The sequence below is a fragment of the Giraffa tippelskirchi genome, chromosome 8 (assembly GCF_054371585.1).
Source record: "Giraffa tippelskirchi isolate mGirTip1 chromosome 8, T2T-mGirTip1v1.2.pri, whole genome shotgun sequence".
In the NCBI taxonomy this organism is placed as follows: domain Eukaryota; kingdom Metazoa; phylum Chordata; class Mammalia; order Artiodactyla; family Giraffidae; genus Giraffa; species Giraffa tippelskirchi.
Window position 1 is genome coordinate 15,614,908 of NC_137282.1, and position 27,096 is coordinate 15,642,003.

The 27,096-nt window shown below is 43.4% G+C and overlaps 1 protein-coding gene and 1 pseudogene across 22 annotated transcripts in view; one reads left to right on the forward strand and one right to left on the reverse strand.

The window, feature by feature from the left end:
• Positions 1 to 27,096, forward strand: part of POFUT3 (protein O-fucosyltransferase 3) — a 259,490-nt gene that overhangs the window by 63,926 nt on the left and 168,468 nt on the right. For 14 of the 22 annotated variants that reach the window (XR_014063101.1, XR_014063098.1, XR_014063103.1 and 11 more), the window contains 2 exons: positions 14,634 to 15,469; positions 23,457 to 23,614. Coding sequence is in view for 12 of the 22 variants with exons in the window: in XM_081523473.1 (XP_081379599.1) it covers positions 14,634 to 15,469; positions 23,457 to 23,614 (994 nt within the window). In the remaining 10 variants the exon portion in view is untranslated. Of the gene's footprint in view, positions 1 to 14,633; positions 15,470 to 18,922; positions 18,978 to 23,456; positions 26,002 to 27,096 lie in introns of those variants that run through there. The other 8 variants (XM_081523477.1, XM_081523476.1, XM_081523475.1 and 5 more) reach the window with 3 other exon arrangements.
• Positions 2,736 to 4,334, reverse strand: LOC145518660 (PC4 and SFRS1-interacting protein pseudogene; annotated as a pseudogene).

Below are 27,096 nucleotides of genomic sequence, written 5' to 3' on the forward strand. Positions count from 1 at the left end.
AACAATTTAATTGGAAATATTTTTCTTTTCTTTATTTTTGGCACACCTTGTGGCAGGTGGATCAGGGATCAAACCCATGCCTTCCTGCAGTGGAAGAGCAGAGTCTTAACCATTGGACCTGCAGAAAAGTCCCGGAATATTTTTCTTAGTGACACAAAAAATAATAGTACATCTTATAATTTATTTTTCCTGGATTCAATTAAATGTGACTCCCTTCCTTCCTTCCCTAGTTCCTCCCATCCATCCTTCCATTTTTAAAAAAATGCATGCGTGCGCATATGTGTGTATGTGTGTGTATGTGTGCACGTGTGTGCTCAGTTGTGTCCAGCTCTTTTTGACCCCATGGACTGTAGCCTGCCATGTTCCTCTGTCCATGCAATTCTCCAGGCAAGAATACTGAGTGGGTCGCCATTCTCTAGAGGATCTTCCTGAGACAGAGATCAAACCCACGTCTCCTGCATTGGCAGGCGGATTCTTTACTATTAGTGCCGCCTGGGAAGCCATTTTTAAAAAATGTGGAGCGTAAAAGAAACACAGGAGAGGGATCTGGGTGCCTAAGGGATGAGGAGGAAGATACTGTTTCTTACCTAATCTTTTGTTCACTTCATTTTAATTTTTATGAAAGCCATATATACTCCAAATTTAGTTAGCGAAGAGCTCTCTCCTCATGTTACCACTCAAGACGTTTCTCTGACTCCTTCGGTTGCTATCAGCAGATCTCTAAGTATTAAACATAGTGCAGGTATGCTCAGGCACTCAGTTGTGTCCGACTTTTTGAGACCCCATGTTCCTCTGTCCATGGAATTTTCCAGGCAAAAATACTGGAGTAGGTTGCCATTTCCTCCTCCAGGCGATCTTCCTGGCCTAGGGATGGAACCTGCATCTCCTGGGTCTCCTGCATTGTCAGGCAGATTCTTTACCACTGAGCCCAGTGAGAAGCCTAAGTAATACAGGGATATTACTATTTCATAATTTTTCAACGTTAGGCATTAACTTCTGACTCTATCTTGGAAGAATAGGATTTATTCTTTTACATTCTGTTGCTCAACACACACATACACACTCCCCTTTTAGTATCCGTGCCTTTCACTTTTATTGTATTTGATAGATCAATATTCACCATGTATTATATGGCCATCCAAATGATATTCATAGATGAATCAGTACACTGATACTTTTCTTGTTTACCCTGAGTTAATAATCAGATTTTTTTTAATTGCTTGATTTTTTTTGATAGAAGAATTCTTTAATCAAAACAAGTTTACATGTTGACACTTACAGCTTAACTATAATAAATTTGTCCAAGTTTAAACTGTGTAAGGACCAAACAGATAGAATAGCCAGAGTTCCCTCAAAACAGTGGGTCCTAGTTCCATTATAAGACCTCTCAAAAGCAAAACTCCAATTACTGAAATGATTCCAAGTTTTCATAAAGATGAAAACAATTACCCAAGAGGTCAAAGCATATAATGCATGTCACATGCAAACACTGGTATTAAGCCTTTTTCCCTGTATTCCTATTTTTCAAACATGAGAAGCATCTTTTAAGCTACTGCAAACCACCAACTGACCTAGTATTCAGAATATCTTAGAAATGCTGTTTAGGGTTGTTCTTAAATTTTGTGTTAACCTTGGTTCACTCTCATTTAGTCCATACACATGAATATACACACAACTTCTTTACTTTTGTCTACTGCCTCAGAATAACTAGATTTTGCAATCCTGTCACATGTATGCATTAGAAATAAAAATTCCCTTCTCATACAGCCATGTTTTCAAATAGGTTAGTTTCCTTATATAGTATTTATTTTTATTTACTGCAAAAAGTATTATGGATAGCATTTTTTCCAATTAAATACTTAATGACTTCTTTAACGAGTGGGACTTTTAAAAAAATTCAGAAACTCGAGACATTCTCAAAAATAAACTTTAATCATTTAGTTTTCAGTTTCAGCTACTACTACCTGTAAAGGATCTTAAATGGTTAAACCCTAAAAGCCAAATTCATTCCTACATACACTATTGCTTACTGCAGGAAGCTCATATGACTTTCACTGAATTCTCAGCTACAAAACTAAATTACCTTCAGAAGTTAACCTGAGTTTTGCACCTCCTAGAATTGTCAGTTCAATGTCAGTTGAGTATCTAGTTGTCATACAAAAAGACATACACACTGCACATGGTTACAAAGCAGCAGGATAATGTGGCACAAGGTAGACTGAGATTAAAATCAACTTTCGATAAAAGGAGGGAGTGAGTACTTGTATAGAAGTAACATTTTATCAACCATAAAAATGCTTAATTTCTACAAAACCCACAACAGTGAAAAGACAGTCTGGAAAATACAAGATTTGTAAAAACTATGCCCAAAACCCACAGTACCTGGGAAAAGAGGAGAGGTTTATACAAGTAGCAGTTTTAAAAACGTAACTTTTTCCTACTATCAATTACACATTAACATACACACACTAACTGAAAATATACTACAGCTAATGTCTGGAAGAGCAGTTTAACATTTCCTAAATGAATGTCCCCTCACATTCACTGTATAATGTAGCTGTTAATATTGCACATGTACAATTAGCAATGTTTAGTCACTTTTAAACAAAGATAAGGAGAGTTATCCCTCAAAACAAGTTTTAAACATCAAAATCTATGCTTATAAAAATTTAAAACTTTGAGCAGTCTAAATATTTCAGATGAAAACCACTGCAAACTTTTCAAATGTTCTTTATATTCCAGGTATGTCAACCTAGTTATCTAGTGTAGAATCCTTCAGAGATATTTCAGACTCTCTCTCTCCATGGGATGGCTTTTTCTTACTGCTGGCCTCGGTTGTCTTTGATTTCTTCATTGCTATCTCCATTGTGTTGTGGTTGATTACCATCTTGAGCATCCGATCCTCCATTTAGAGCCTTTGAACCTGTTCCTTTTCTAGCTTCTTGTTTGGCCGTTTCTTCCCTTGATCTTCAGTTTTATTTGCTTCCTCATGCTGTCTTTGTTCGGCAGGAGATTTGTTAGGCACTTGTGTGATCACAGAATCTCCTTCACCAACCAAAAACATGTTCTTAAACTTGTTATACAGCATTGTAGACTTTTCCATGATAACCAGACAAACTTTGAATCGCCGTACTTTTTGCAGTGTTGTAATCATCTCTGTGTGTTTTTGAGCTTGTTGCATTGTGACCTGAAGTGAAGCCAGTTCATCCAAGGCCTCAATACATCCGTTGACATCAAGATTATCAATTTTGAGTGAATTTTTAATTTCAGCGTGTATCCTTTGAAGTCGAGAATCCATTGATGTTTCTCGCTTTGTCTCCACTTTCTCAACTTCTGGCTTCTTTCCTTCATCTTTTTTCTGCTACTCCGTTCCATTTGCTATTCTTGCTTGCGTTTTCTGTCTGCAGCTTCTTCCTCACGTTGTCCTTTGAGCATATTCCCTCTATGAGCAGTCTGAACTTTCTTCCACCTTATCTCTTCTTTTCACCTGCTTGATCACCTCCTTCCTCTTCAGAATCAGGGGTTGATGTAACCCCTGTTTTGGCTAAATTTTTCCATTTTGATTCAACTTCCTTTTCCTCCTCTTTTTAATCTCTTCTCTTGGCTTTTCTTCTTCCTTCTGGTCCTCTTCGTCCTTTTGAAGCTGTTTTTTGGGTTGTCTTTCCTCCTGCCCCTTTTTCTTGCTTTTGTCTTCTTCAGTTATCACATCACTCTCTGAAGGACAGGGCTGTTTCCTCGTTTTGGGTCTGCCTCTTGGTTTTGGAATCTTGACTTCTGTAGCTGCAGGTTGTCCTCTTTCAGGACTCACTTTTAGATGAGCAGATGCTGTTGCTGTAGTCACTAGTCCGGCCTCCTGAGTTTCTGCTCGTTTTTCTGCCTTTCTCTTCCTCCCTCTCCTGGCAGCTTTTGGAGTGGTTACGTCAGTTGCCTTCGTCGCATGCTCATTGCGGCTTTTTCTTCATGTTCGGTATCTTCCTGTGAAACACGTTTCTTTTTCTTCGACTTTGACATCAGATGAAGGATTTGACTGTTTAGCTGATGCCTGTTGACTTGAAAATTTCGCTTTCGGATTGTTTGTTATTCATCTCCCATAAACCTTCAATTAAGCCTTTTCGTGTATTTGGTTTGCCGTACTTTTCCTTATTTTCTGAGTAAGGAAATATGTCCTTTGGGCCTAAAAAAGCAGTCTCATGAGTTCCGGAAAAGAAAATAGGTAGTTTGTGGGTGGTTTTACAGCCTCATCAGGAACTTCACCTACTCGAGCTGGCCAGTGAGGATAACCTTTCATTCACCTTGGCGAAGATGAGGTCCCCAGGTTTGAAGTCGCTAGCCATGTTTCAGGGGCGAGGCCGAGGGTCCGAAGCCCAGGGAGGTGCGGCGGTGCGGACCGCGAGGAGATCCGGGAGGGCGGACAGGAGCCGGGGCTCCGGCGGCGGCGGCGGGATGCGGGGAGGATGCCTCCAGGTCCTGGCCGCGCCTGCCCCGTCCACGCAAGCCACCTGCGCCACCGCCTGCCGCAGAGGCATCTCAATGGCTCCGAATAGCAACCACCGCCGCCGCTGCCCTGATTGATTTTTTTTAAAATGGAATTATCAGAAATTCAGCTTTCAACTGTCTGACCAGTCAGAAGTAAATATTCCTTTCTTCTGCCCTAGCTATTTGCCTTTGTATTATTCTATGTTGAATTTGGATGGCATCACTGACTCAATGGACATGAGTGTGAGTAAGCTCCGGGAGTTGGTGATGGACAGGGAAGCCTGGCATGCTGCAGTCCATGGGGTGGCAAAGCGTCGGACACAACTAGGAGACTCAACTGAACTGAACTGAGTGTTGAATTATGGCTTCCCTGGTAGCTCAGTGGTAACGAATCTGTCTGCCAACGCAGGAGACCCAGGTTCCATCCCTGGGTTAGGAAGGTCCCCTGGAGTAGGAAATGGCAACTTTTACTCCAGTGTACTTGCCTGAAAATCCCATGGACAGAGGAACCTGGCGTGTTGCAGTCCATGGGGGTCACAGAAGAGTCAGACACAACTGAATGACTGAGCAACAACAAGAAATGTTGAATTACAGCTAAGGGTTTAATATTTACATTTATAATCGTAAGATACCTGGGGCCTATTTGGTTCATGTTTGAAGCCACAGAGTTTCCAACTTAATGTTTTCCAGGTAGGAGGATTCGGTAAAACCTTGCTCTTTTAGGAGTGGCTCGGTTTCTCTGAGTTAGTGGTGGTGTCTCCTGTCCCCACGTGTGTTGCCTGCAATAGCGGGATTCAGAACGTGGGGCAAAGAGACACCTGAGTGTGGCTTTCACATCAGAGAGTCAATTCTTCACGTGCCTTGAGAGAGACCACAAACCCTAACCAGGGCCTTGAAAGTTTCCTGTTGAGCAGAACTTTCTGGAACTTGTCAAAGTGGCTGTGCTAACGAGCCCTGGGGACCCCAGCTCCTATCTCCCCAGGCAGAGGGCAGTGCTTTGGCCGCACCGCACAGGGTTATTTCTGCTCTGGTTTCTCCTTGGTCTTCACAACACCTAATCCTCACTTTTTCTAATTATTACTGGGAAAGACACTGAGTTTCTTTTTTCACTTAAATTTAGAAACTGTCCAGTACTTAAATTTGCTATTAAGCTTATTGCAGACAGCTGTGGCAGGGAGGTAACAATTGTAATAGTTTATCTCAAAAACTAAAAGTTGTTTGAGCTTTGTGATTTAATCCAAGGCAGGAAATGAGAACAAACTCAGTGAGGTCACTGGAAGTTTAGCTACAGCAGAGATGATTAACAGTAGGTGTGATTTATGAACTATTGCTGTCTCCCACAATAACCATACTTTGCTCATTGTTTCATTAGCTTTTATATCTTTTGGCCATAGAAGTGTTCATTTCTGATGGGTAAAGGCTCTTTAATAAAATCTTTTATTTTATTAGGGCAACAAGAAAGTCTTTATCTCTTTTTACATTAAGTGCCAAAAATACAGCAAAGAAGATTTGTAATTTGTGATAAAACTTAGAATATGGTCAGGTAGAGTTTCCTGGAAGATCTTCACTTCTACCTCATCATTCTTTGTACTACCTAGGTCATCAGTAAGCCTGGAGAGCTGCTGTCCACGGCATTGCAAAGAGTCGGACACGACTGAGCAACTGAACTGATCTGAGGTCATCAGTATTCTGTATATTTTTATTAGCAACTCAGAGAGAATTTTCAACATAGTACCTGAATGAAGAATGTGCTTTTGATTTCCAGTAATTTGAGGGTTCCTTTCTTAAAAGGAGTCTCATCTTCAGATTTTATATTTTCTCTTCTTAAATAGAAGGCTTGCCTTCTGTTTTTTCTGCCTTCGGATCCTCACCGGATGGAATAAGAGATTAAACAGAAAGGTGGTTTTCTTAGGGGAAAATGGAAGCCTGGGAAGTGGTAACAACTGGATAGAATTGTGAAGAAAGATAGCATTTTTAGAAAAATCAAGGAGAAAGAAACTGAGAAAACTCAGAACAAAACTTGGAATAAAAGTTATAATCAGATAGAAATCTCAAGGTTTGGAAACGGGCTTCTGTATTAATCATAGTCTGATAGGAATAAAGGTTATCCTAGGTATTTCAAACAGTAGGAATTTATTACAGGGATTGATTACAGAGGGGCTGAAGGATCAGTAGAGCAGGAGAAGAGAGGGGAGGCTGTGTAACCTGTGTAACTGCAGAGAACCTTGGGTCCATTTTGGTGGAAATTGTTTAAAAAATGGCAAAATCTTACACGTACATGATGTTTTGTTCCTCATAGGGATTCTAAGGAAAAATGAGCATAAAAAGCTATTTATTGGTCCATCTTGTAAAAGCTTTAGGAACTGCTCAGATCTCTGGGGCTGTACACTGGGCAGCAACTCCGAGGTATTCTGGAGTCTTGTGTTGGAGTTAAGATTCCAAATATCTGTGATATCGTTTCTATAGCTTTATACTTGACCTTTTAAAGTGTGTCATGTGCCAAACGTTATGATAACTCCAATTCTGTGCACCTGAGATCTATTTTTAAAAAATGGATTATTTTGCTCAAAGGTAGAACACCTGGCTTACTGTAAGAGGTTTAAACCAACCTTGGTGATGACATTGATGGAGAAAAAGAAGACCCATAAAGGAACGAGTTTCAGAGCAAGATGGCTAATTTAGTCAGAGCACTGTACTTTGTGATTGTCTCTGGACTCTCCAAGCAGAATTTTTCTGAACGCTGCTAGATATCAGGTCAAAGCTTAGGGGAACAGTCTGCATAGAGTATAAATTTAGGATCCATCAGTAACATGGTTTGGTTAAAAACCTCAGTGGAGATGGAACAACAGTAGTTATTTACTGTTACAAATAACAGTAGTTATTTATTACTGTTATAACAACAGTAGTAGGCCTTTTATAGAATAAATCATTGAAAAAGGAGTCATTTTAAGGAAAAGTGCTAAAAGGAAGTGAAGACCCCCCCACCCTGCCCAGTCATTTCTCTCCTTCCCCAACCGTATTGGGTGTCACTGTTCAGAGATTTTAAGTCTGACTTCGTATCCTTGTGGGAGACCTGGGTTCAATCCCTGGGTTGGGAAGATCCCCTGGAGAAGGGAAAGGCTACCCACACCAGTCTTCCGGCCTGGAGAATTCCATGGACGGTGTAGTCCATGGGGTCGCAAAGAGTCGGACACCACTGAGAAACTTTCACTTTCACTTTGTATCTTTGGTTTAAGGAATAGAAAAGGTACATCGGGCATCTGTTTAGTTCAGAGCTTGAATTCCAACCTCCTAGTAACAGCATTTGAAGAGGATCATACGCAACATGAATTTGGATAATGGAACGTTTATACTTGTTCAGGAAGAGTCTATCTGGCCTTCTTTCAGCTGTTCCCCTTCATGTGGGGCGAAGAGTCCACAGACCAAGGTCACTTTCTCATCTGTGCCCACAGAGCCCATGCTTCCTGGCTGAGGCATCACACTGCACACACCAGGATCCCAGAATTCCTTGCCCCCAAGGCCAAGGTGGAGCCCACTTCCAGACCTTGCACTGGGCAGTTCTCTGCTTTATCCTCCCAAGGTCAAGCTGGGCTGCTAGTATGCACTCCTGGGCTTGAAGGACAGCCAGGGGCGACTGCAAATGAGTGGAGTGTAAAGAAAAATTTCGGAGACTTCCCTGGCAGGCCAGTGGCTAAGACTCCCTGCTTGCAATGCAGAGGGTTTGATTCCCAGGTTTGGGAACTAACATCGCACATGCTGCACAGCGCAGCCACACAAAAAAAGAAAAATTCTACACCAGACACTTGTTAAAAACAGCAAAGAAGATTTTATTGGAGTTACTGTAGCAGAAGAGAGAGACTTCAGAATAGAACTGAGCTCAACTCCAGGTCCAGCAAAGACAGCTGGGGCCTGAGAGCCAGCGAGAGTGAGAAGTCAGCAGAGAGCAAATGACCAAGAAGACATCAAAGACAGGAAGATTCTTGCTAAACTGGCGTAACAGGATTCCTGCTAAAGGCAGACTTTAGCCATTGAGTGTGGGGATTGAGAAACTTGCTCAGACATCGAGGGTCGGGGTGGGGGGTGTGTCTCACTAAACCAACACAGCAGTATTCTTTGCTGAAACTGGGCTCTGTGGGCCACAGGGGGCGGCTGGCCAAGCTTGAAAAGGGATGAGAAGAGCGCTCATCATGGAACTTGGCCTTGCAGATTGAGGTCAGTTTTCGGTGTCAATGTTTGCTAGATCTCCAGAGTGTGGGACAGAGCCAGGGTGTGGTAAGCCAGGAAGAGGGTCCAGGCACCACTGCTCTCCAGCCCGGAACTCTGAGGAGGCTGAGAGTCCTGAACTTGAACCTGGCCTTCTGGCTGCAGTTCCTTTGAAGGACTTGAAAGGTGGGGCAGAGGTGTTTTGGTGGGGGCTCTTTCAACCGGGGAGAAACCTTACAGACGACACACTCAGGTGCTTCACGAGGCGGCTGGTCAGTAGGGGACAGAGAGGGAGAGACCCCAAAGAGGGAAAGCAAATGGGTGTTTCCTCTGTGGTGTCCTGAGTGAATGGAGGGTAAGATTTGTGAGTGATTAGGTGAGAGTGAGTCAGCAAGTGAGGAAGAATCCTCTCCCTTCTCCTCTTGTCATGCCCTGCCAAGCCCCAAAGAGAATTATGGTTTGTAGTAGAGAAAAATGTTAAGTTTGAATAGATGTTATTTATCCATGTTTGGTGTGAACTGTTGCTTTGCATGATTTAAAAAAAAAATCATGAGTTTTGTATGTATGGTAAAGGTAGAAGACAAAACATTTAACAGCCTGTTAGATTGATTTATAGCCTTGAAATATTCAGGCATATGGCGAGTGGGACTTTGTTTGCACTCTTGCCTCTGGCCCTGCGCTGTTAGGAAGGGGACTGCAAAGTTATTGACTAGTCTGCAGCACGGGTTCAGTTAAGGGTGTTCTGAGAGATTTCCATGCTTAGAGGTAGAATGGACAGATGCCTAGCTGAACGTGTATAATCAAGAGAGGTCCCTAAGCCCTGGGCATGTTAGGAACTGGGCTGGGCAGCAGGAGGTGGACAGCAGGCTGGCGAGTGAAGCTTCCTCTGTATTTACAGCCGCTGCCCATCGTTTGCATCGTCACCTTCTGTCAGCTCAGCAGCAGCATTGGATTCTTGCAGTTCACAGAGGAACTTGAATCCTACCGTGAACTGCGCGTGTGAGGGCCCTAGGTTGTTCACTCCTGAAGAGGATCATCCCCAAACCATCCCCCCTTCCCCAATCCATGGAGAAATTGTCTTCCACGGAACCAGTCCCTGCCCAGTGGTCAGTGTCTTCCAGGAAACCAGTTTTGCCCAGTGTCAAAAAAGTTGGGGACTGCTGGGCTGCATGACGTAGAATTGAGGTAACGGTCAGGTAAACAGACTCATGAAGAGAGATGGTGGGAGAAGAGAGGAGAATATGGGGCTGGAAGTCAGGACCTCTCCCAGAGTCCCTCTGAAGGGTCGAGAGCCAGGCTGTCTGCAGAAGTGTGTGTGTGGTATTTTTAGGTAACCCTCAGAACCTTACAGAAAATAAACAATCTGATGGGGCGTGTGGGTAAGTCTAGAAAATTCATGGGAAATCATTTGAAAAATAGCAATGGACTATGCAGATAATAATATTATCAAGAATCCCCTTGGCCTAAATTGTTTTCCTCCAAAGTTTTAGATCCTCCTGTTGGGGTCTTTTTGCAGGATCACATTTTATGGGCCATACCGTTTTACAGTAGAGGTCCTTTATTTGAAAACAGGTGACCTTTGGGGGACATTGTGTGGGAACATTTCTTTTTTCTGAGTTAAGGCATGCCTCTCCCCAAGTGGACCGGGTGTAAGCTGGGTCATATTTCTGTGAGTGTCTTGGGACTGCCGAGAGTCGGTTGTTCGAGAGCATCAGCATCGTAGTGGGGCCAGTGATCTCTCTGGTCCTTTGCCATTAGCCAGTCTGAAAATTCTGGCCCCCACCAGGGGTCTTTAATTTCAGATACACAACTCAAACCAAACTTTCTTCGTAGAGTGGCGTTACTAATGCGTGTTGCCTTCTGCTTTTCCCAGTTTGTGTGGGAATAATAAAAGAAGCGTATATGCCCCTGAAGAAGAAAGAAACCATAAACATAATATATACATAAACATCATAAAGGATGGTCACTCTGCTACTCTGCCTTTTCAGGTTCGGTCCCCATCATCAGCACCCTCTAGCACCATTTGGATTTGACTATGGATTTGACTATTCTAGGGACCTCAGATAAGAGGAATCACGCAGTATTTTTTTTTTTTTTTGGTGACTGACCGACATCACTGAACTCAGCACAGCATCCTCAGGGTTCGTCCGTGCTGTGGCAGGTGGCCGCCTCCCCTTCCGGTCTGAGGCTGGACCACCGTTTGCCAGCATGAATTGTATTCCTTTTGTGCTTCTAGTTGTGACTTCCTTTACAGTGCTCTGTAGGGCTGAAGATCTATTTGTCAGCTAATAAAGGAACGAGTGAATTTGTCAGTGTTCAGTAATCACAAAATAACCCAGAGAAATGGAAGTTTGAATCCGAAGTTGTTACCTGTAAGAGCCAGTGAACATGGCTGTACAAAACTACTGAACCAATCACATGCGAGTTAGTCACATTTGTTTGGATTTATCACAGTTCAATTGATCTTCTTTTCTTTAAATACCCTGGTTCCGACTCTTGGTACAGTGGGTGTTGCCCTGGAGTCAGAGAGAGCTAAATAACTCAGTTGTTTCCTGACCCACATCCATGCGTGTGTGCCTGCTAAGTTGCTTCAGTTGTATCTGACTCTTGTGACCCTATGGACTGTAACCCACCAGGCTCCTCTGTCCATTGGATTCTCCAGGAAAGAGTGCTGGAGTGGGTTGCCATGCCCTCCTCCTTCCCTACCCAGGGATCGAACCCGAGTCTCTTATGTTTCCTGCATTGGCAGGCAGGTCCTTTACCACTAGCGCCACCTGGGAAGCCCAACCCATATCCAAGTACCTTTGAGAAATTGCTCAATACCGCCACTCGCATTGTCAGTTGTAATATCCTCAGAGAAGTATTTTAGGTTTGTTATGGTTGTAACTTAAGAATTCTTGAGTGTTTACAATGATAAGCTCTTAAGTTTAGGGGAGGAGCTTGCTGGGCAAGATGACATATATTTTTTAATCTTCCTCAGAGAATTTTAGTTAGGAAGAATCTTATTAAAAAAAAAAAACACAACTTATTTCAATGTGGGGTGTGTGTGTGTGTTATAATGCAAGGTATAATGAGTCTGGACGCCCTCACCTCCTAGTTACAATGAATGAAAAGCTCATTATAACTTGTTCCAGTTTCAAGTCTCATTCTTATTACCAACACACAGACTTAAATACTGGCTGTGACGAGGTCTCAACATGTTTACTTCCTCTTACACTTTACAGATGTAGACAAGCAGTGATGAGAGTCAGTCCCTCTTTATGCTCTGAAGCACTAGTTGTGTCTTTCTGCTTCCTCGCTCTGCAGTTTGGATCTTTGCCATGGTGACCACAGGTGAGGCGATTAAGAGTCACCCATGTGCCAGGAACCAGCAGCGGACGGCCACTGGTGTCTGAGTCCCTCACTCAGAGCACTTGTGCCTGATCAGGAAGTCTAGACCCGCTTTCATCTTAACCATATCGCCTCCAGCCTCTCATCATACATCTGTATCCCTGCCCTCTGTGTCCTATGGATTGGACTCTGGGTCTTCCTCTCCCAGGCAAATGGCCTTGCTTCTCTGCTCTGCCTTCTGTGGAAGCTTTATGTTCTAACTCAGGTTTATGGGTTCAGTGCCCATCATTGGCCACTTGACCCACTTAGAACCTTTGTGAGCAGCTGCCAGTTCAATGCAGTAAATTGCCTTTCTTCTCAAGCTCTTTTTCATGTCCAATGTTTGTCTATTAACCATTGCTGACCATCCAACTCTACGTGCCATTACAGTTCAGGCCTGTGTGAGTATTCTTTTTATTTATGTATTTGGCCACATCAGGTCTTAGTTGTGTTGCGTGGACTCCTCTCTAGTTGTGGTACTTGGGCTCAGTAGTTGCGGCAGGGGCTGAGTTGCCCTGCTGTCTGTGGGATCTTACTTCCCCAACCAGGGATGGACCCGAGTGCCCTGCACTGGAAGGTGGATTCTTAACCACTGGACCACCAGGGAAGTCCCCTGAGGATTCTTTTCGCTTCTAAAGGACTTGTGTACCAAAAGCCAAGTAAACCAAGATATGACCATTTTTAGATGTTGGTCTTTCATTCCTCCTCATTGAGAATAAAAGCCTATTATCAAGACAGTAATACATAATCCTTGGCTCAATATACGTCCTCCAGCATAAACTTCTTTGGTCTTCAATTGTTTAAAAGCTTCTCTTGATTAATTTTTCGGAGAAGGCAATGGCAACCCACTCTAGTACTCTTGCCTGGAAAATCCCATGGACAGAGGAGCCTGGTAGGCTGCAGTCCATGGGGTCGCGAAGAGTCGGACATGACTGAATGACTTCACTTTCACTTTTCACTTTCATACATTGGAGAAGGAAATGGCAACCCACTCCAGTGTTCTTGCCTGGAGAATCCCAGGGACGAGAGAGCCTGGTGGGCTGCCTCTATGGGGTCGCACAGAGTCGGACACAACTGAAGCGACTTAGCAGCAGCAGCAGCAGCAGCAGCTTGATTAATTGATTTCTCATTGATATACTGTTTGCACCAAATAGTATGTGTTTATTTGAGAGGGTGTGCACTGGCATTACATAATTAATTTTTATGAATTCTACCAGAGAATATGTCTCATTTTTCTGGAAGAATTTATTTGGTTTGTTTTTTCCCCAGTGGATGCTGGAAGATGGATTTTGTGTGTGTGTGTGTGTGTGTGTGTGTGTACCATTTTCTTGCATTAAAAAAAAATCAAGTCACCGGGCCAAAATATCATCAGTGTCTGGAACACCTTAGAAATTGTGTTATGTATTGTGATATTGTCTTAATTCTTCTTTCTCAGTTATGGAAGTTACTTCCTCCTGATTGGGTGTCCACCCACAGTCAGGAAACAATGGTTTACCACATCCATCATTTCTGTCTGCACATTATCATGTTTCAAAGGTTTCCCCAATTAATCCTGTGGAAGCTAGAATCACTCATAATTATAACCCTGTTATGCCTTCTTTATTTCATGATGTCCTTGTTATCTCACATCCATCCTTCAGTGATCTGTAACATAGTGCTATTATCAGCTCTTAAGTCTTTAAAAGCCTCTTATCTACCATTTTGACTAAGACTGATTCACTGCACTTTGTTGAAAATCGATCATTTTGGATTAAAAAAAAAAATCTATCCCGTGTATTTGTTCTGGCTACTTTTGCATAATTTCCTTCCCCCCCCCCCCCATTTAATCAATCTGCCAGGCTGATTTGCTTTCCCCTTTTTGGCTTCCTTTCTCTTTTCTTTTTTAAGAATTGTCTCTCTCTTCATTTCTCCTTCCCTCTTTGGGTCATGCCTCTGGAAAGAAAAAACCAGTTGCAGGAGGCAGTGGAATAAATTCTTTAGAACCAAGCTGGACACTTCCTTCCATTTCTCTTTTCATAAAATGAGAGAGAGGGTCCCTTTCCTTGCTGACCCTCCTTATAAGCAGTTTCTAGGGTGAAAGCTTCATGATTTGACTATTGGGCATTTAAAAATATTATTTATTTATGTATTTATTTTTGGCTGCACTGGGGCTTTGTTGCTATGTGTGGGCTATTCTCTAGCTGCAGTGAGCACAGGCTACTCTCTAGTTGGGATGTACGAGCTTCTCACTATAGTGGCTTCTCTTGTCGTGGTGCACAGGCCCTGGGGCACTGGGGCTTCAGGAGTTGTGGCTCCTGAGTTCTACAGCTCGGGCTCAGTATTTGTAGCGTGTGGGCTTAGATGCTTCATGCCATGTGGGATCTTTCCGGACCAGAGATGGAACCCATGTCCCCTGCATGGACAGGTGGGGATTCTTATCCACTGCACCACCAGGGAAGTCTAACTGCCAGGCATTTTTCAGGCACTGTAACAAGCCTTCTTATTTATAGCCTCAGCCTCCTCTGTGTACTAGTCTTCCCAGGTGGACTCAAACTGAAACACCAGAGTTCTTTTGGACATACTAACACTGTCTTTTCTTCTCCTAGGTACTGACTTTAGCATAAATAGCTTACCTCTGCCTCGGAAAGCCCATCATGACTGGGCCCTTTTTCACGAAGAGTCTCCAAAAAATAATTATAAGCTCTTTCACCAGCCAGTCATCACCTTGTTCAACTACACGGCCACCTTCAGCCGGCATTCCCACCTGCCACTAACCACCCAGTACTTGGAGGGCACCGAAGTCCTGAAGTCACTCCGATACTTGGTCCCCTTGCGGTCCAAAAACCACCTCCGGAAGAGCCTTGCTCCGCTGGTATACGTACAGTCCGACTGTGACCCGCCCTCAGACAGGGACAGTTATGTTCGAGAGCTGATGACATACATTGAGGTCGATTCCTATGGCGAGTGTCTGCGAAACAAACCTCTCCCTCCACAGTTGAGCAATCCAGCCTCTATGGACGCCGATGGCTTTTACAGGATCCTCACCCAGTATAAGTTTATGCTTGCTTTTGAGAATGCGGTGTGTGATGATTACATCACTGAGAAGTTCTGGAGACCTCTGAAACTGGGGGTCGTCCCTGTGTATTATGGATCCCCCAACATCGCAGACTGGCTTCCAAGTAACAGAAGTGCTATCCTGGTATCAGAATTTCCTCACCCTCGAGAACTGGCAAGTTACATCAGAGCGCTAGATCAGGATGACAGACGCTACCAGGCCTACATAGAATGGAAGCTGAAGGGTGAGATCTCGAATCAGCGACTTCTCACTGCGCTCAGGGAACGTAAATGGGGGGTGCAGGACGTTAAGCAGGACAACTACATCGACGCATTTGAGTGTATGGTGTGCACCAAGGTGTGGGATAACATTAGGCTCCAGGAAAAGGTAAGTGAGCCCAGGTTTGGCAGAGAGGTGCTGGGGTGGCCGTCTTGAGGTTCTCTGCTGCTCTGCATTCTTCTGTCGCAGCTGCCTCATCACTGGTCCTCACCGTTATCAGAGGCCAGGCTCTGCGGGAAGGATGGATATTTCATTTCTATCTGGGGACTGCCATGAAGTTTGCTAGTCTGTCCTGAAGGCTTTAAATTCTTCTTTATTGTTTCTTCTGGAGGATACCACACGACAGGTGCTGGGCAGTGATGCACAGAAGCTCCAAGGGAGGCATGAAGGCCAAAAAAATGAAAAAAATGGAAAGTCCTGAATCTCACCCACTTTTTTAGTCCTTCAACCTAGTGGTCCCCAGCCTTTTTGCACCAGAGACCAGTTTCATGGAAGACGATTTTTTCATGGACCAGGGAACAGCAGGGGGAATGTTTTGGGAGGACTCAAGTGCATTATATTTATTGTGCACTTTATTGCAATTATTATTGCATTGTAATATATAATAAAATAATCATACAACTCACCATAATGCAGAATCAGTGGGAGCCCTGAGCTTGTTTTCCTGCAACTGGAAAACATCTGAGGGTGACAGGAGACAGTGGCAGCCACTTCCCAGGGCTAGCATCACTGCTTCAGCTCCACCTCAGACCATCAGGCATTAGATTCTTATAAGGAGCACCCAGCCTAGATTCCTCGCAGGTGCAATTTGCAGTAGGGTTCACACTCCTATGAGAATCTAATGCCAGTTGAGTTGATCTAGTCAAGTGCTGAATCACTTCAGTTGTGTCTGACCCTTTGTGACCCTGTGGGCCATAGACCAGGCTCCTCTATCCGTGGAATTCTCCAGGCAAGATTACTGGAGTGGGTTGCTGTGCCTGCCTCCAGGGGATCTTCCCGACCCAGGGATCAAACCCGTGTCTCCTGCATTGGCAAGCGGGTTCTTTACCACTAGCGCCACCTGAGGGTCTAGTCAAGAGCTGACCTAAATTTGGGTTTGGAGGGCTTCTCGGGTAGTCCAGTGGTTAAGACTCTGCCTTCCATTACAGAGGTGAGGGTTCCATCCCTGGTCAGGAAACTGAGACCCCACATGCCATGGGGTGTGGCCAAAAAGGAGAAAGAAGAAAGGTCTGTGTTGTTACTGTTGCATTTAGTGCTCTACAGCTTCAAATTATTCCAGTATTTATAGTAATCAATAATTAAATATTATCATTATTAACTATGATGATTACATGTACTTACAGTGGGACCTGGCACCTGGTTTTTCTCAGCCTTTCTCCCCGACCCTCAGCTTTTGGCAGTTCCTGTACTGCCGGGTCACAGAGGAGGTCTCCCTTCTCTTGCCCCTCAGTCGGCAGCAAACTGCTGTTGCTTGTTGCTCAGCGATTGGCTCTTGGTGTGGGCAGGTGGGTTCTTTGTTTTCTCGGCAGCATCAGGCTTAGGCAGGTTTTTGCATTCCTGGAACTCAGGAGTGAAGCTTTCTCAGGGTTCTTGCCTCTCCTTCAAGCCAGACTCTGCCTTGTATCTGGTTGGTTTGGATGGAAGAGAGTTCTGTGTCGCTTCAGGGGTAGGTGACCTCTGGTATCATGGTGGGATCCTAGGTCCGGATTCATTTCCAGCCTCCCCCCAAGCCATGAGATGGGTGAATTTTGCATGGGGGCGTGGTAGATTTTCATCCCTTGGGCCTGAAGATAAAAGGTTTGCTCCTGCTTCTGCAGTGTCGTAAGACTTTTTCTCTTTGTGAGGGAAGATTCTGGGGAGATGGAAGGGGCTTCCTGACGTCCCCCTCCCTACCCTGGGCCAAAGAAGGAGGCTGTTTCCAGTGTTCTGTCCTGGCCCCGGTATTCTTCCTGGGCATCTGATGGAGGTACATGGAAAAAGCTTTTGGGACTTCCCTGGTGGTTCAGTGGCTGCGAATCTGCCTTGCAATGCCAAGGACGTGGGTTCGATCCCTGGTCTGGGAACTAAGATCCCACATTCCGTGGAGCAACTAAGCCCATGTGCCCCAACTACTGAGCCTGCGTGCAACTAAGACCCAGCGTTGCCAAATAAATAATAAATAAATATTTTTTAAAAAAGAAAAGTGCTTTTGAATGAGTTTGACCTCTTTTTTGGTGTAATCCTGCTATTCCAAACTAACATGGTAGCCCATACCTATAAGGATTTGTTAAAATTTTACTTGATTTTTTGTTACCTACTTTGTGGTAGCCACCTCCTTTTCCTGTATTCTGCGAAAGGTGAAATTGACCCTGTATCCATCTTTCCTGAGAGGAACATGTCACCTTGGGATTCACTTCGCTTGGTTGTTGTGTGATCTCAGTTCCCTGACGAACTCAAGAAGAGTTATGAATTTGTAGATTATCAAACTTTTTCCTTATGGTTAAAATAGGAGCCATGTTCTCCTTAGAAGCAAAATATTGATTAATTTTAGTTTAGGAACAGTTTGTTTTTCTGCCCAGGACTTCAGCTGGAAAGGCAATTTGGGATGCTGAAAGTTAGTTACTACTAAACATGTCATAACTATTTCATCAGATACACTTTCTTCAGGTCACACTGTGAAACATTTCTGGAAGAACACTGGAATTAAAAAAGAGTCCATCCATTTCACAAGATTCCTTTCTCTATGATGTCACCCTAAATGGAACTTTATCCTACACCAATTGGAAGAACTCTCGAGTGGGCAGGCAGGGAAAGAGAGTACTGCTACTGACTTTCTCATGTAGACAGTTACACAAGGTCAGGGTAGGGAAGGCCACTGAAGGTTGTGTGGTCAGTACAGATGAAACTGGTGTTTCAGGTATCACGACCAAGTCATCTGCTAATTTGTGTTACTTTTCCAGGGCTGGCGATTTCACCATTTTTTAGGGTAGCATATCTTATCTTTTGTTAGTTTCTACAGTTATACCGGTCTTTGTATTGAACCAAGACTTCCCCTTCTATGGTTCTTTCTTAGCTACCCGCTTCTGACTCTAATACAGTGAGATACAGCTTTGCATGTGTGACCATCAGTCAGGAAAGATGAGCAATGGCCTTTCCAAAGCTGTTTTGTAGTAATCAATTAGGGTCCTCTTTATTTGATTCTGGTCTTGCTCCAAATACAGTCTCTCCCCAACCATGAACTCTGGCTGCAGTAACCCCAAGTTTGAGCCTGCATCTAATCCTTTGAAATTTGAGTTGGTATTTATTTGGCTATGCCGGGTCTTAGTTGCCGCATCCAAGAAGGATCTTCATTGTGGCATGTGGAACCTTTGATCGTGGCATGTGACATCTAGTTCCTGATCAAGGATTGAACCCAGGAGCATAGAGTCTTAGCCGCTGGACCATCAGGGAAATCCCTGGATGAGTATTTGGACTCCCCAGATTGTAAATCTTAGCATTTTCTTGTGGTTTGCCATTTGGATTCCTGTTCTGGTCTTCTGTGCTCAATTTTGTCTTGGTAAAGAATCCTTACTCTCGTTCCAGGCTCTTGGAAGCCAAACTCCATGACCATCTGTGAGTAGTTATCAAGAGAAGAGAGAATTTAGGCAACCCTATCCTTCATGCTCTACCAAACAAGTTAGGTCACTCTTCTGTTTGTAATCTCTTCAGATGCTTCAAAACAAGCTTTATATTCATTCAATGTCATCTCTTTTACAGGCTTAACATCTCTAGTATATTTCAGATTGGTTTTTCTTCTCTGCTTTCTAAATTTGATATGGATGAAGAGTAATCATTGCAAATCTATTATTGACTCTAATATCTTCTCATTAAAATTTTTTATAGGACTTTCCGGGTGGTTCAGTGGTTAAGACTGTGCTTCCAATGCAGAGGGCGTGGGTTTTTTCCCTGGTTGAGGAACTAAGCTCCCACATGCCACGTGGTATGGCCAAAAGATAAAAAAAAAATTTTTAAGAAAAAGATACACATGTACAAGTATATCTTGTACTTGTATCAGATAGTTCTGCAAAGTTAGTTCAAAACAAAACAATCTTCTACTTCTTTTTCCTTTTCTCCTTCCTTAGAAGGCAGCCACTTACCACCAGCCATGTGTGCTCAGTCAAGTCTGACTCCCCGAAGCCCCAAAGGCTCCTCTGTCCATGGGATTTCCCAGGCAAGAACACTGGAGTGGGCTGCCATGCCCTCCTTCAGGGGATCTTCCCAACTCATAGATCGAACCCCAAGTCTTCTGCGTCTCCTGCATTGGCAGGCAGATTCGTTACCACTGGCGCCACCTGGGAAGCCACTTACCACCATACTTAGCTAATTATTTTTGGTTGTTACTCAGTGTTTATAAATAACATGCTCTTATACACAATTTTTTTTTTACTATCCGCTGTTTATATGATCATGTAACTTATGTAGAGATGAACCATGTAGTATACTATGATTTATTTCCCTTACCTGTACAGCTTTTGGTTTCCCTCAAGTTAATAATTGTCTTATTTCTTGTTTGTTTATTTTATTCTTTTACATAACTAAGTCAATCCTTGTTGATTGTTTAAACCTCCTTTGAAGATGTGCAGCTATACCAGGCATTCGAATCATTTCATCTTGTTGAATAAATCTCTCCTGGAGCCTTGTGACATATATTAGGTACATCTGGTTGCCCTCTACGCTGTGTAGAGACCACCCTGAGATCTCCCTTCCTTAGCACTTTGGGAATTGCCTTTCCTGTCTTTTTATTTTATGTTGACACCTCTGTTTCTTGTATGTTTTTCTCCTTTCTTCTTAACTTTCTTTCTTTTTATTTGGTTAATTGTACCCTCATCCTAAAAAATGATGCTACTAAAGTGCTGCACTCAATATGCCAGCAAATTTGGAAAATTCAGCAGTGGCCATAGGACTGGAAAAGGTCAATTTTCATTTCAATCCCAAAGAAAGGCAATGCCAAAGAATGTTCAAACTACCACATAATTGCACTCATCTCACACACAAGCAAAGTAATGCTCAAAATTCTCCAAGCCAGGCTTCAATAGTACATGAACTGTAAACTTCCAGATGTTCAAGCTGGATTTAGAAAAGGCAGAGGAACCAGAGATCAAATTGCCAACATCCGATGGATCATCAAAAAAGCAAGAGAGTTCCAGAAAATCATCTACTTCTGCTTTATTGACTATGCCAAAGCCTTTGACTGTGTGGATCATAACAAACTGTGGAAAATTCTTCAAGAGATGGGAATACCAGACCACCTGACCTGCCTCCTGAGAAATCTGTATGCAGGTCAAGAAGCAACAGTTAGAACTGGACATGGAACAACAGACTAGTTCCAGATCAGGAAAGGAGTACATCAAGGCTGTATATTGTCACCCTGCTTATTTAACTTAAATGCAGAGTACATCATGCGAAATGCTGGGCTGGAAGAAGCACAAGCTGGAATCAAGATTGCTGGGAGAAATATCAATAACCCCAGATATGCAGATGACACCACCCTTATGGCAGAAAGTGAAGAAGAACTAAAGAGCCTCTTGATGAAAGTGAAAGAGGAGAGTGAAAAAGCTGGCTTGCAAGTCAACATTAGAAAAACAAAGATCATGGCATCTGGTCCCATCAATTCATGGGAAATAGATGGGGGACAATGGAAACAGTGAGAGACTTTATTTTTTGGGGCTCCAGAATCACTGCTGATGGTGATTGCAGCCATGAAATTAAAAGACGCTTACTCCTTGGAAGGAAAGTTATGGCCAACCTAGATAGCATATTGAAAAGCAGAAACATTACTTTGCCAACAAAAGTCCATCTAGTCAAGGCTATGGTTTTTCCAGTGGTCATGTATGGGTGTGAGAGTTGGGCGGTGAAGAAAGCTGAGCGCCGAAGAATTGATGCTTTTGAACTGTGGTGTTGGAGAAGACTCTTGAGAGTCCCTTGGACTGCAAGGAGATCCAACCAGTCCATCCTAAAGGAGATCAGTCCTGGGTGTTCATTGGAAGGACTGATGTTGAAGCTGAAACTCCAATACTTTGGCCACCTCATGCGAGGAGTTGACTCATTGGAAAAGACCCTAATGCTGGGTAGGATTGGGGGCAGGAGGAGAAGGGGACGACAGAGGATGAGATGGTTGGATGGCATCTCTGACTCGATGGACATGGATTTGGGTAGACTCCAGGAGTTGGTGATGGACAGAGAGGCCTGGCGTGCTGTGGTTCATGGGGTCGCAAAGAGTTGGACACGACTGAGCGACTGAACTGAACTGAACTGAAGCTCCGGGAGTTGGTGATGGACAGGGAAGCCTGGCATGCTGCAGTCCATGGGGTCACAAAGAGTCAGACATGACTGAGCAACTGAACTGAACTGACACTCATATAGCTTCTTGACAAAGGCTGTATGGGGGATGTCTGAAATGTCTTTATTTGATTCTAACATTTAAGCTATAGTTTAGCTGAATGTAAACTACTAAAATAGACATTTGTTTTGTTTTTTTTTTTTTTCAGAATTTTGAAGGCATTTTGTTATTGGCTCTCTTTAAAATTTTTGTTTATCTTTTGAAAGGATTACGGATTGATAGAAGGGTTGCAAAGATAGTGGAGAGTGCCAGAATTCTTTTCTAATGATAATACTTGACATAGCCATGCACATTTGTCAACACTGAGAAACCAATATTGACTGTTAATACTACAATGAGCTGCAATACAGACTTGAGTCCTATTTCTCCAGCTTCTCCACTCACATCCTTTATCTGTTCCAGGATCGGATCCAGGATACCAGATTGTAGTTACTCCTCATGTCACCTTAGACGCCTTTAGTTTGTGACAGTTGTGCCGTCTTTCCTTGTTTTTTAATAACTGACATTTTTGAAGAAGACTGGTCAATATTCTGCAGAATGTTCCTCTATAGAGTTTCTCTGATGTTTTCTCATGTTGAGACTTGGGTTTTGGATTTAGGGGAATAAGAGCACACAGGTGAAAAGGACTTTCTTATTGTGTCATGTCAGAGGATGAGTGATATCAACATGATGCATTACTGGTGATGCTCTCTTTGATCACCTGGTTAAGGTGATGTCTGCTAGGTTTTTCCTCTGTGAGGTCACTAATTTTCTCTTCCCACTGAGCGAGTCAGTAAATCCGCCCCACAGTCAAAGAGAAGGGAATTAAGCTTCACCTCCTTGGGGTAGGAATATAAAATAATTTTAGGATATATATATATATATATATATTTTTCAAATTAATTATTTGGCTGCACTGGATCCTAGTTGCCACATGTGGGGGTCTTTGATCTTCATTGCAGCATGCAGGATCTTTAGTTATGGCAAGTGGGATCTAGTTCCCTGACCAGGGGTTGAACCCAGGCCTCTTGCATTGGGAGAATGGAATCGTAGCCACTGGACCACCAGGGAAGTCCCTGGACATATGTTGAAACCACCACAATAATTAGTAAATATCTGGGGGGGAGATGTTTCGAGGCTGTGCAACTCTTCTTTTTTCTCCTTAAAGTTGTACTTACTAATGTTAATATTCATCAATGAATTTCACCACTGCTTTTTAACTTCTAGTGTTACTGTCCAGAAATCCAAAACCATCCTAACTTCTGACCTTCCAAGGATGTTTGTGGGATCTACTTTGGCTTGAGGGTGTTGTTGAATGGCTTGAAGGGCTGAATGAGACAATCTATGAAACCTGCCTAGCAAAGTATCTAGTGCGCATGTGTTGTATGTGCTCAGTCACTAAGTCATGCCTGACTCTCTGAGACTCTGTAGCCCAGCAGGCTTCTCTGTCCATGGGATATCTCAAGCAAGAGTACTGGAGTGGGTTACCATCTCCTCCTCCAGGGGATCTTCCCGAACCCACGCCTCTTGCATCTCCTGCATTGGCAGGCTAATTCGTTACCACTGAGCCACCTGGGAAGCCCATCTAGTGCACAGGATATTCTCAGTAAATGTTAGATACTTTCTTTCTCCTTTTAACTCTTCAGCAGTGTAACTATGGAGACTCCATGGAGTGAAGGTACTTGTTTTAGGTACTCAGGGAACGTGAGACTTGTGCTAACTTATATATTTCATTCTTCCCTCTTTCTCTGAATGCAGGGCTTACCACCCAAAAGATGGCAGGCAGACGTTACCCACCTGAGCTGTCCAGAGCCTACAGTGTTCGCTTTCTCACCCCTGGCCCCACGTCGGAGCTCCTTGCGAGAGATGTGGATACCAAGCTTCCAGCAATCCAAGAAAGAAGCCCGGGCACTCAGGTGGCTGGTTGATAGGAATCAAAACTTTTCAACTCAAGAGTTTTGGGCCCTAGTATTCAAGGACTAATATCCAAAAAGTATTACGATTGCCTTACTGTTTAAATATAATAGCTGCTCTGCTGACAGTCCATTAGGATGAGAATGAATGGCTGCAGTATTCATAGTGAGCTCTGTCCAATGATAGATATGAATACCCTTAGAGGTCGCTTCTGTCTTTTTTATACTAAAAAAAAGCAAGTATTGAGTTGGCCAAAAAGTTTGTTTAGGCTTTTCCATACCATCTTGTGGAAAAACCTGAATGAGCTTAACATTTCTTACCAGATCCTAGGCACCTTCAGACTGCATGTCTGGATGCATGTCCTTGCCGTCCTGTGTGGAAATTCACCTGCTGCAGAGTGAATGTTTTCCTTGCTGCGAGGAAAGAGGTCCTGAAAAGAAGGCAGAGGTGTATCGCTGTGGGTTCTTCCACTCCCCTCGCTGTCTGCGTCGATTGGTATTTGGCAAGCCCGGTGTCCTGACGCTGAGCGGGAACAGGAAGTGCATTAGAACTCGGCAGTGAGAGGTGCCATCTGTTGATTTCCAGGGGCGTGAGTGTGTCATGAAGGCTGCGTGAGGTTGATCCGCTGTCGCCTCAAGTCTGCAGTACGTAGGGCGTCTCCGTCTCCCCCGTGCTCTCAGCCACCCCTCCTGCCTTTCTTATCTCCACTTTGCACTGTACCCTCCCCCATTCCTCTCGTGAAGCCATGCCTTCTCCTTGGATGTTTTGAGCGATGAGTTGTTCCCCGAGGTCCCATGTTCCACCGAGCAGAATAGTACCTCGAATCTCTGAGCTGGGCTGGGTGGCCTGTGTGTTTGGATCGTGCTGAGAGCGCGTGCCTGCCACAACTCCCGTGGTATGGAAGCGGACTTGTCTTAGGGTGATGTACAGCTTGTGGTGGGCAGCCCTTCATTTTGGGAGCATCCCCTGTCATTTCTGACCCTTTCACAGAGGAGTTTCAGCTGTCTTGTCTGGAGCTTCTGCTGGAGCTTCATGAAAAACAGGGAGAAAACACGAGCTCCCGTTCTCTTTTCTTGGGAGCCTGGGAAGTCTTCTAGATGACACTCGAGCCTGTTGCCACTTGCCGTGTGATGGCTTTGTGGTGGAAAGACGTAAGCTCCAGAGGACAGGAAGGGTCCTGGTACTCACGTTCCTGACGTGGGATGAGGAGGAAGCTGAGGAAGGGACCCTTGGCACCAGCTGCCCGTTTACCACAGGCCGGTGTCTTTCGGTGCCTGCCAAGGGCATCTCCTCCTCACAGCGCTCTCTCTGGCTGTGCCAGAGAAATAAGGATGAAACCAGAACATTCTTTTAGGGGCAAGAAGCGTCACGGAGCTTCTTGCCTAGGACTGGGTTCTTTCCACCCCAGCTCTGCCATCGACTAAATATGATTTTGAACAAACCTCTTGACCTCCCCGGGCCTTCGTTTTTGTGCCTAAGGAAAGGGAAAGGGAAGTCGCTCAGTCGTGTCCGACTCTTTGCGACCCCGTGGACTGTAGCCTACCAGGCTCCTTCGTCCATGGGATTCTCCAGGCAAGAATACTGGAGTGGTTTGCCATTTCCTTCTCCAGGGGATCTTCCCCACCCAGGGATCGAACCCAGGTCTCCTGCATTGGAGGCAGACGCTTTAACCTCTGAGCCACCAGGAGTTTGTGCCTAAGAAGAACACATAATTCTAATGTCAGCATAGATCTTCAGTTCCTTCTGATTACAGAAATGAAAATGCTTGAGAAACTCAGAGGGAGTATGGGATGATGAGCTGTGACTCAAGAGTAAGAAAAACCTGATTTTAGTCCCCTCTCTTCGATGTACCATCTTTATTACCTTGGCCAAGTTCTTTGGTCTTTTAAAGCTTTGGTTTGCTCATGCGTCATGGTTGCTCTGTGTGCAGTTGTGATAATTAAATAAGCTTGTGTTCATGGAACTTCCTGGTGGTCCAGTGGTTCAGCTCCACGCCTCCAGTACAAAGGATGCAGGTTCAATCCCTGGTCCTGCGTGCCACGCAGCCAAAAAGTAAAAATAAATAAATAGATACTTTACAACAGACAAATAAATAAATAAGTAAATAAGCTTGGGAGGTTATACAGCCCGATACGCCATTAGGAATACTTGGAACTTTACTATTACAAAATCCTTAATTTTAAAAAAACTGATTGAGTAGGTAATTAAAGATTTTAGAGACCGTCAATGTAGGCAGCAAGTGATGTTAATGGTTTTAAAGCAAAGGCATTATCCCAGGAGCCTCACATAAATTGCTTCTTATATATACAGAGTTAACTACGATAGAGCAAGTTTACTTAATGGTGTTCTTGATGAAGTAATAAAAATGACTAATTTTATAAAGCCTTGACCTTTGAGTATATGTCTTTTTAATATTCTGTGTGACAAAATGGGGTGTATGTATAAAACACGTTTGCTGTACCTTCATGCACAACAGGAATCTCAAAGAAAAGCACTTGTGTGATTGTTCGAGTTGTGAACTGAACTTTTCCGTGGAAAACCGTTTTTGCTGAAAAGAACATCTGGCAAACTGTGGTTGTTCAGTGATGGGATTTCTGTCAGTCATCTTCATGGGAATGTAGTGAGCTTGTCACTTTAAGAGGCTTGATAGACTTTGTTGCTGATGATAAATTTTCAGCTTTCAAATGAAATAACTTCATTTGTATAATTTCTTTGTAGATTCCTCACATAAGGGATAGCATATGATATTTCTCTTTCTCTGTCTGATTTGCTTCACTCAGTTTGACATTCTCTAGGTCCATTCTCAGTGCTGCAAATGGCTTGATTTCTTTCTTTTTAATGGCCAAGAAATATTCCCTGGCATATATATACCACATTAAAATTTTGGAAAATGAATTTCCACCACTTTGAATTGGACAGCTTCCTGATATTTGAGACTTTGTTTAGGAGGCTAACAGATATTACTTCTGACATTGAATGGAAACAGAGATGATGATGCGTGAAGGTGTTTTTAGTTTATTTCTTTGTTTTTGTGACTCGAAGGAAGCAATAGTATTATATACTAGAGAGCTAGGCATTTGTTTTAAATAATTTTTTTGGTTGAAGAGTTCCATCAGTGAAAATGGAGTTTACAATGGATATTTTAAAAATGACAGATCACTTAAAAATTGGGGTGAGATAAAAGGTAATTGGAGCTTTCCATGTGCGAAATAAAGCCTTTGGTTTTTTCAATTAGGAAACCAGAAAATAAATAAATAAATAAATAATTTTAAAATATATTGAGGAAATTGTCATTATTTGGGTCACTCAGAATGTCAGGCTGCTTGGAATTTATTACTTTACTCAATATCTTTTTTATTGTGCACTTAATATGTGCCAGAAATTATTCTGGGCCAAGAGTCTACAGCAGTGAGTGAAACTGATAAAACTCTTGCTACCATTAGAGCTTACCTGCTAATTCTAGGAGTGGATGAAAGTAGAAATG